The sequence below is a fragment of the Tauraco erythrolophus genome, chromosome 26, assembly GCF_009769465.1.
Source record: "Tauraco erythrolophus isolate bTauEry1 chromosome 26, bTauEry1.pri, whole genome shotgun sequence".
Taxonomy (NCBI): domain Eukaryota; kingdom Metazoa; phylum Chordata; class Aves; order Musophagiformes; family Musophagidae; genus Tauraco; species Tauraco erythrolophus.
The window spans coordinates 1,429,072-1,437,845 of record NC_141490.1 but is presented as its reverse complement, the minus strand read 5'-3'; the positions used below and the strand labels follow the sequence as shown (position 1 = coordinate 1,437,845).

The 8,774-nt window shown below is 43.9% G+C and overlaps 1 protein-coding gene across 2 annotated transcripts; it reads right to left on the bottom strand.

Moving 5' to 3' along the window:
* Positions 1-688: 688 nt before the first annotated feature.
* Positions 689-8,203, bottom strand: DRD2 (dopamine receptor D2). 2 transcript variants are annotated; one of them, XM_009979062.2, is made up of 7 exons: positions 7,898-8,203; positions 4,884-4,993; positions 4,220-4,356; positions 3,354-3,544; positions 2,440-2,526; positions 1,456-1,795; positions 689-882 (listed from the first exon to the last, which is right to left on the bottom strand). In XM_009979062.2, exons 1-7 carry the CDS (start codon positions 8,177-8,179, stop codon positions 689-691), a joined length of 1,341 nt encoding a protein of 446 aa, XP_009977364.1. In that variant the 5' UTR covers positions 8,180-8,203. The 2 variants fall into 2 exon arrangements, with proteins under 2 accessions (XP_009977364.1, XP_009977365.1); XM_009979063.1 differs by lacking the exon at positions 2,440-2,526 and having other exon boundaries at positions 7,898-8,179.
* Between the last annotated feature and the right edge of the window lie 571 nt (positions 8,204-8,774).

Here is an 8,774-nt window from a genome sequence, read left to right as displayed (position 1 = left end):
ACACTGAGGTACTAGTCACACATGAGACTTACACTTCCCTTCTTCCTTCTGCCTGTCGCTTGTAGGCCCACGTTGCAGGGATTTGATTTGTAGGTGGCAGAACCTTCTTAGCCCACTTGAGGACCTCTTAAAGTTTTTCTCAAGGCTTCAGCAGTTTAATACTGGGTAAGTCAGGTCGAGGTGAAGGCAAAGCTATTGCATGGAATTTCTGCAAGCTCTGTCTGGCTCCTATTGCGAAGCGGAAAAGATGGTCTTGTCTTTGGTGAGAATTGTGTCAATGACATAACACGCAAGCCAGTAGTGGCAGTGACCTACCGCTAGCTTCGCATGGCTCTGCGACTGTCTGTGTTTAATGCACTCAAAGTTAGATGGCCACAGGCAAGAATCAAGTGAGTGTGTCTTGATTTTTGTTTCTGCTTTAAACACAGTGTGAGGGTAGCTCTGAAAAGTGCCCTTGGGATTGGTGTCCCAGAGTCCAAAGGTCACCTCGAGGGATGAGAGAACCTCCCACATGAAGGTCTTTGTTACATCCCCACCAAGAGGTGCATGGGCATGGCACTGTTGTAATGCTGTAGGCCTCATGCCCAATACAAGAGCTCGAGACCTCTCCCTGGCTGCCCGTGTGTGCGCGTGAATGGCGTTGGTTTCTTTTTCCTCATTCTTAAAAACGTGGTTGCTGTTTTTACTTTTAACAGTGAAGGATCTTCATGAAAGCCTTGCGAAATTCAATGTTGAAGGTGGTGTAAATAATTGGGTTGACAGCACTGTTGACATATCCGAGCCACGTAAAGGCGCTGTACATTGCTGGGGGGATGTTGCAATCGCAGTGCATGTTCAAGATGTGAGTGATGAAGAATGGGAGCCAGCAGATGATGAAAACACCTGGGGGAAAAGGAGAGACAGATTTTGATTGCTGAAAGCTGGACAAATTTTGAGACTGTGATAGCAGTAAGGTTCTTCTGGATATAAAGGAAAAATATTTCCCGGAGGAGTAAGCCTTCTGTTTGTCTGTTAAGTCTCATAGTCTATATTCTGAGTATCTAGCTACTAAAGAACTTCTCTGCTGATGTAATTAGACCAGTTATATCAGAAAACGTGGCCTTCGGAGATGCCAGTTTCTCACTGAGCTATGCTGCCTCTTGTGTTCTAGAAAGCCCACGAGCTCTCTTGCCCCTGCACCCAGCTGTCTTTCGGCAGTCCCAACACCCCACAGACAGACAGCTTTCTGAGCCTTTTGTACAGCACTATGAACTGTTCCTAGCTGGAAAGGAGGTAACCTTCCTATTGGCAGCCTCTTGCCTACTTGCCTGCATATCCTCTAGTGTATCCAGTGAAATGATTTCTGTGGGGTCCCTGAATAACAGTCTACACTGGACATTCAGACTGGCTACCCTAATGCTGGGTAGCTATTGGTTTTCTGCAGAAACACAAGAGGAAGCCAACGCGCGCTCTCACCAAGTACAATGGCTAGCATCTGAGTGGCTTTCTTTTCCTTCTGTTGTGACAGTTTCCTCCTGTTAATGGCCTTGAGAAAGGTCCTTGTCTTGCCATTGGGCATAGACTGGATCTCAAAGACCTTGGCTGTGTGGAGTGTTTCTTTGGCATGTCCATTCTTCTGTACTTTCCCAGGGCTTTCCAAGGGTGCCTGCAGGGTTGAGTTGGTGCCCTGATTAGAAGCGACTGGTACAACCAACTGATGGTTACTTGGTGCTGCTGGTTTGATGGTAGTTTTCTCAGGGGGACTGGTACTGGACACCATCTCCATTTCCATCTCTTCTATGTGACTCTCCACCTCCTGGGCAAAAATCAAATGTCCACAACATAAAGACAGATAAATATACAGAGAGGAGCAATGAACATTCCTTCCAGAGTGAAGCTGGATGATTTTGAAGAACAGTTAATCCCTCTTCTCCCACCCTATGTTTTTGGTAGATGCTTAGAGAAAGGGCTGTAAAGTTTTTACAGACAAGGATGCTTTTGTGTAGATGAGATTGACAGAACTGCAGTGAATGAGTCCTTTATTGCACAAAGAGGCTAAGAAACAGGAGAGACACTGTCTCCACTCCCCATAGATTTTACTTAGATTTTCAGAATATAAATAAATAAAACAGAAATCAACAAGCAAAACCCAACAAAGCCAATGCAGTCCAAGACTTAAAATAAATAACAGAGGAGAAAAAAATCAGGCACAAAATGTTCAAATGTCATGGCTTTTATAGCTGATCTTTTGGTGAACTTAGTCTGGCTTTTTGGGCTCTGTGGTCTTAACCCCTCTGCTTCACTTTAAGGAATGGAAAGAATATTTAAATTTTGAGGTCGAATGGCAACCTTTGCTCTTAGTTTATTTTTCTCCCACCCTACACATTCATTTGCTTCCTGAGAGGAGAAAAGGGGAAAGTTAAATGCTCTGAAAAGCTACCTCTTCTCTTTAACACTCACCACTTTGCGCTTATTAACTTGGAAACTCCCATTGGACTTCACAATAACTGTGCAGAGCTTGACGTCTTCTGGATGAGTGCATTTGTCCTAAGGGGCAAGCACCAGCTCAGAGGTTACACAAGCAGATAGTAATTGGGAAGGGAAGCTGGTAGGGGAGGCATGTGGAAATACAAACACAGGGCATGAAGCAGAAATTAATCAGTGTGACTAAGGTGTTAAGAACAAAGGAAAAGTCCTCTGAAGAAGCAGTAATGGAGGCGAGTATCCCTGTGCTTTTCACCACGGGAAGCTCTGCTCCTGTTTCAGTTTATCCCTGTCTCACTGCCTCCTTTGCTTGACATGACGCTCTGAGGCAGCACAGTTTGGAGGTGGCACCTCTGGGATTATACGTTCCTACTGTTTTTTTGGCATGTGCTGTGAGAGCAGTGTTTTGACAAGGGGTCTCACACTTAACATGCTCAGCCAGGCTCCACTTACATACATATCTTGTGTTTGAGGGGCTGTTTTGACTGCAGAGGTATCGTTACCATTAGTTTGCACCCTAGCCATGCAAAGAATTTCTGTTGAACTTCTTTGTCACAACAGCAGCACTGACTCAGAAAACGGTATAACCTGTGGTCTTGGGTACCCCAGCTCAAACTCAGCAATCTCGTTAATGAAGCAGCTTCTAACACTGCTGAAACATCCCCTGAGACACAGGGAGGCCTGTGAAGCACCAGTCAGTGGCCTAATAATCCAGAGTGTGCAACTGGGACTCCGGAATGGCACAGGACACAGCCTTCACCTTCGTGATCCAGTGTTTCACCTAGTCCAGCCAGTGTCATTTGGGGAAAGGAGCAAGTGCTTTGGGGAATGAAGTGGAGCAGGAAGGGGAAAGGATGAGACTGCTGAGAGCAGGGCTGAGGTCTAGTTACCTTCAGAGGGGCTTGTGTGTCTGAGTCCAGGCAGTGGCTGCTGCGCTTGGTGTTGACACGCTTCCTGCGCTTCCGGAGCACTATGTAAATCTGGACATACACCAGCAGGGTGACAATGAAGGGAACGTAGAAGGAGACGATAGAGGAATACACAACAAAGGCAGGATTGGCAATGAAGCACTCCTTTTCCTCTGGAAAACAAAAAGTTTCAGGCTTATTGTCCCTGCTGCTAAGAGCTAGCACCAGCTTCCCCTTCTCTTTCCCTCTTTCAGAAGGCGCAAAGAAACCCAGAGAGTGAGGGGGTCAGGGGGACCACTGTGTCAGCTGGAAGTGGCACCAGAACAGCAAACTCCCGTTGGGTCATAGGGAGTCACATGTGATCCCAAGGTCCCTGGCTATTGCTTGCCTTCTAACTAAAACCCCATCGCTCCCATGCTGTATACAATCCACTCTTCCTGTGACACTGGTGGCTGAACAGACAGTTCTTTTCTCTCCTGTCTCAGTGAAGCTATTTGTCCCATGATTTTCCCTTTCACACGTTTTAATACAAGAGGGATTTTGATTTCGTAATGGACAAATGTTAATGTAACACTGACAAGTGTTGTGTAGACCTCTACATAACCTCAGTTCTGATGTGTCTAAGATGCTGCTCTGAAGCAGCAAGAAATGAAACAGATCCAAAAGCAGCTGACAGAAATAGTCGGGGATGACAATGGGAGAGGACACCTGAAACAAGGACAGATTCATCCCAATAAACCTAAAACCTGATCCCCATGGTTATTCCTGACTTGTAACAGAAGACTATCTGGGGACCCAGTAAAGCCAGGAAGATGCCAATGACCAGCTGCAGGTGGCATAACACTCACCTGTGTTGTTGAGGCCAAAGAGGAGTGGGCAGGAGATAGCAAATGAAAGTACCCAGACTACAGCAATCATGAGGGTGACCCTGCGCTTCGAGCTGTAGCGGGTGTTATACAGCATCGGCATTGCTACTGCTGTGTACCTGCAGTGTGAAGATACAAACCCAGTCTGTTATTCTGCCAGCGCTGACAAACTTCGTGGGAAATTACACCTAGTTCCTGTGTCCGAAAGCCTAGTGCACCAAGAGAATATAGAGTGAGTCAGGTTTCAGGAATCTCCAAGATGTCTGCATTCCCTGTTTTGGAAGGTGTGAGACTGGGGTCAGCTTACCGCAGCATTCTTCTTGTGCTCTCTCTGAGCTACTGCCTTCCCACTGATGTGATTCTATGATTGCTCCCTCATTCAAGGATATAAACAGAAAGACTGAGTTAATGGGTATATATACAGACAATTCCATTTACATTCTCAAGACCAGTGTTTCTGTTTGCTTTTGATGGAATCCCTGCTCAGACCCCATTTAGGTCCTCGAAATTGCTCTTCAAAAGACACCAACAATACTACCTCTCTCCATTTTCAAGTCTTTGAGTCACAGTTAAAATTAGACCATAGGAAGATGGCAGTGTCATGCTACCGTGGATTTCACACAACTTGCTGCCATGGAGCCCTCACCTGTCAATGCTGATGGCACAGAGGTTGAGGATACTGGCAGTACACATCATAACATCAAGGGTTACAAAGATATCACAGTGGATCTGACTAAACCTCCACTCACCAACCACCTGCAAAGAGAGAGAATAAGGTCAGTTATAGAATTCACTGAGGATATGCTATTGAGAGGGTCTAAGGGGAGAATTTTACACAAATATATAGATGCTTGATGGTAGCTGGAGTTCTGCTGCTTCAAGAGGGATCAAAATTTTGTCTACAGAAGTTCCAGCTGGAATCAGGTCACATGCTGTGTCAAGTAGCATTGTTGGCTGTTGAGTGCCTTCGAGGACATCGTCATGTCTAGTCTAAAGGTCTCAAATGATGGCATGGCCACAAAGGAAGTACTCTGTTCCATCCAAACCATTCTTTAGAGCATTGCCCTGAGGGCTGACATGATTTTGTCCTTCCTAATTCCACCCTGTTACTCTGTATTGAGTTGGGCAGCCCAAACAGCAAACACAAACCTGGGCTCGCGTTCCAATGATACAAGGGAGTGCAAGTCTCCTCAAAGTCAGAGGGAACTATGTAGGAGCTTAAACAGGTCTCTGAAGCGTTGCAAAGAAGTGTTAGGATGTAACATTACATCCCGAGCACCTCTAATTGTACCTTCAGCTTTTTATCAGATGCTTTTTTGCAATTATACCTAGTAAAGATCAGGAGCTTTTCTTCATTTCTTAGTTTAAAAAATCGGGGTAGAAATTCCTTGCATGTTTTGGGTTTTTCTGTTATCCAAATTAATTTAAATCAGAGTGAAAATTCTTTGACATGCTACATGTTATGGTAAAGACAAAGAACTAATGATAACAATTTCAGTTACCAGTGGCCTCTTTCTCTTCACTTATCTTGCTATTGAAGCTGAACTTTGCCAATTAAGTTTAATAGCAATTATTAGGACTGCTGTATTTGACATCTGATGAAAAAAAAGTATGTTTCCGTCTAATAAAAATAGAGTTCTACCGCATTTGAAAATAGAATGAATAAGATACCTATTCTTCAGTTATTTCTGCTCTGATATACATAACCATAGGCAGCATAAAGGAAGAAAGAATGACTGCATTGAAGCCTGAGTGACAGATGAATACTCAGTGATTAAAAAAGTACTTAAGAGACAGTTACATCAGTAACTTTGAAGAGAATTTGCCCAAAGGCAAAGGTTTCCAGCCAGGTAAAAGTCTCTGCAAAATCAGTTTCCTGAATGCATAGTTTCAAGTTTATGGAAGATGCTGTAAACTGCAGCAGTTCTTTCTCTTAGTGCTTTCATTTATGTAGGAGGAACTTCAGAAGTTTGGAGGTAGAAAATTCATTTGTATCGAGGCTAATTTTTAGAAGGAATTGCTTTTGACATTGATTTTTTTTGTCCAAGCTTGTGGCACATAGCCTAAATATATATATATATATATATATTTACAGAACAAAGGGTTCTGGCCAGTTTTGATTTCAGATTGCAGATCCAGAGAGGGATCACAGTGTGCCTAACCTACGTCAGTCCAATGGCTTCTTCTCTGTCAGCAAGTATTTGTCATGTTTTTTGTTGCTTCAAACTAGCAGTAGGTTTAGCAGAGTGTGGATAAGAGCAGAAATGGCAAACATAAATTTATTTTTTTAAAAAAAGGTATTGCTGAGATGTAGAGGCCTGATTGTCCTACCTCACAGATTAAGGAAGCTGAGGTTCCTGACTAACTCCATGAGCCCAGGGGAAAGCATCTTACATTGTTTGTGTTTTATTCTTCCACAGTAAAATAAGAGGTGTCCGAGAGACTTTCACAGCAGGGCCTAAGAAAGCAAGAGCTTCTCACAGCATAAGCCTCTGCTTAAAATGGGTTGTCGCAAAGGAGGAATGTAATAGAAGAGCATAACTAGTCCCAGAGGCATTGACTACAATCACAACCAGCCTGTGGTCATGTTACTAAGCTTCAGCAGATGCATGATGCTTTACTTTTTTAAAGTGCCATGAAAACAATAATTAACTAGAGTGATAATTAGTATTGTGGCTTCTCGACAGCCTATGCCATGTCAGTGGGTTTGTTTTGCTTTGCATTAATACTTAATGGACTAATTGATTATGGCTTCTTACCCTGCTCTCCTCTGTTTTACCATTTTCTCTCATAAACAAGTGCCTGAAAATTAACTGTAAAGTCAATACGTTTTCAGTCTTATGTTTTCTTGCCACCGTTCACTCTCTCTTGGTTGTGATCACCACCAGGATGCCAGCTCTCAGCCGACTGAAGAACATGGGCATCCCAGCACAGGGGGCCAAGGGAGAGGGGCTGTGTATCTTCCCTTATGCTTTCCTCTAGAGATGTATTTCATTCTTGCAGGCTGCTTGCTGTTGCAAGAGTCATTTGCCATCAAGTAAACAGGTGGCAGTCTTGGGAGTATTTGGCTTTCACAAACCACAGAGTCACTCAAATACGGCTTTGTATGCAGAAGCATAAGCTCTCTTATACCAAAGTGATGTGCTAATGGCAGCACTGTGAAAAGCAGTTCACTCCTGATTCTGTTTCTTTCATGCATTGTGATGCAAAAGCTCTGGATTTACATCCTACTTCTACAGTAGACTGCTCTTGTTACTGCTGTAGTCCTTCAGAAACAGGATTTTGATTGTTATTTGATGCAGTTTGTTAGTGTGACAACCATGATGATGTTGCAGACTCATTCTTATGCTTGGGAATAAAAAGTTCACCTATGTAGTTTTGAAAACAAAATTGGGGTCCTTTTGCTGGTGAAGCCTCTATTTAAGGGCCAGCTTTTCAATGCAATAGGATTGTGATTTAGCCCTCTGAACAACAGTGTATTTTCAAGTCAGCCTGTCATCTGCTACCGTGTCTGTTTCCTGGAGAACTCTGACTAACTGTTAGGAAATTGAAAACACTTTTGCTTGGGGAAATAGCTGATGTCAAGCCTGCAAAACCTTCCCTCTCTCTACCCGTTCACCAGAAACATTCAGTACTGCGAAAGGAAACTGAGTCACCTACCTCCAGATAGACCATCCAAGGCATGACCAGAGTTGCTACCAAGAGATCTGCCACTGCCAAGCTCACGATCAGGTAATTAGTGGTAGTTTGAAGGGCTTTTTCCCTGGACACAGCCATACACACCAGCACATTGCCAAAAACAATGACAAAGATGAGGAGAGTGAGCAGCATGGCATAGTAGTTATACTGAGGCTTCTGGTCTGCATTGGACTCGTTGAGTGGCTTGCTCCAGTTCCTGTCACCGATGTCACTGTTGTACCAAGAGAGGTTTAGGGGATCCATGGAGGTAGAAATGCCAGGTTCCAGCTCCACCCCTTACACAAAGATGTCGAGAAGACAGTCAAAGGCCGACATGTAAAATAAAAATAAAACAATTACGCATGTGTTACCTCACTCTTGGGATTCCCTGGAGCCCGATTCCCCTATCCTGAATTCCTCTGTGCAAATGGTTGACTGACTGGAAATGCAATGAAGACTTAGACAGGAGGCTGAACTGATGGGCAGATACCTAGGCAAGGATTCAAGAAGTTAACTTCTATTTCCAGATCTTCCCCCATGTTTCTGTGGCCAGGGATATTAGTTACTCCATGTTACAACCAATTCAGGCAGAGGGCTGGGATTTTTATGTCAGCTTCCCTGACGTTCCCTAGCCACAAACTGCTCCACAGGGGTCAGGTGTGCCCAGTTCGGGGCAGATGTGCCATGACCCAATTTGTTTATTTTTCATGTGCTTCATGGGGCTTTGGACTGTATTTTGTTTTTTGAACTCCCCTTTCTTTGTCTTTGCTTTTCCCTATTTATTTTTCCTCCAGCAGGGCAATAAATACACAAACAAACCCATGAACCAGATTGTAATGATAATGAAAACTCGGCAGTA

Coding starts and splice junctions, on each gene's coding strand:
- DRD2 (XM_009979062.2), bottom strand. CDS start 8,179: ATGGATCCCCTAAACCTCTCTTGGTACAACAGTGACATCGGTGACAGG. Junction 4,994..7,897: donor CTTGGATGGTCTATCTGGAG/GTAGGTGACTCA, acceptor CTCTCTTTGCAG/GTGGTTGGTGAGTGGAGGTT. Junction 883..1,455: donor GATGCTAGCCATTGTACTTG/GTGAGAGCGCGC, acceptor CTTTTCCCCCAG/GTGTTTTCATCATCTGCTGG.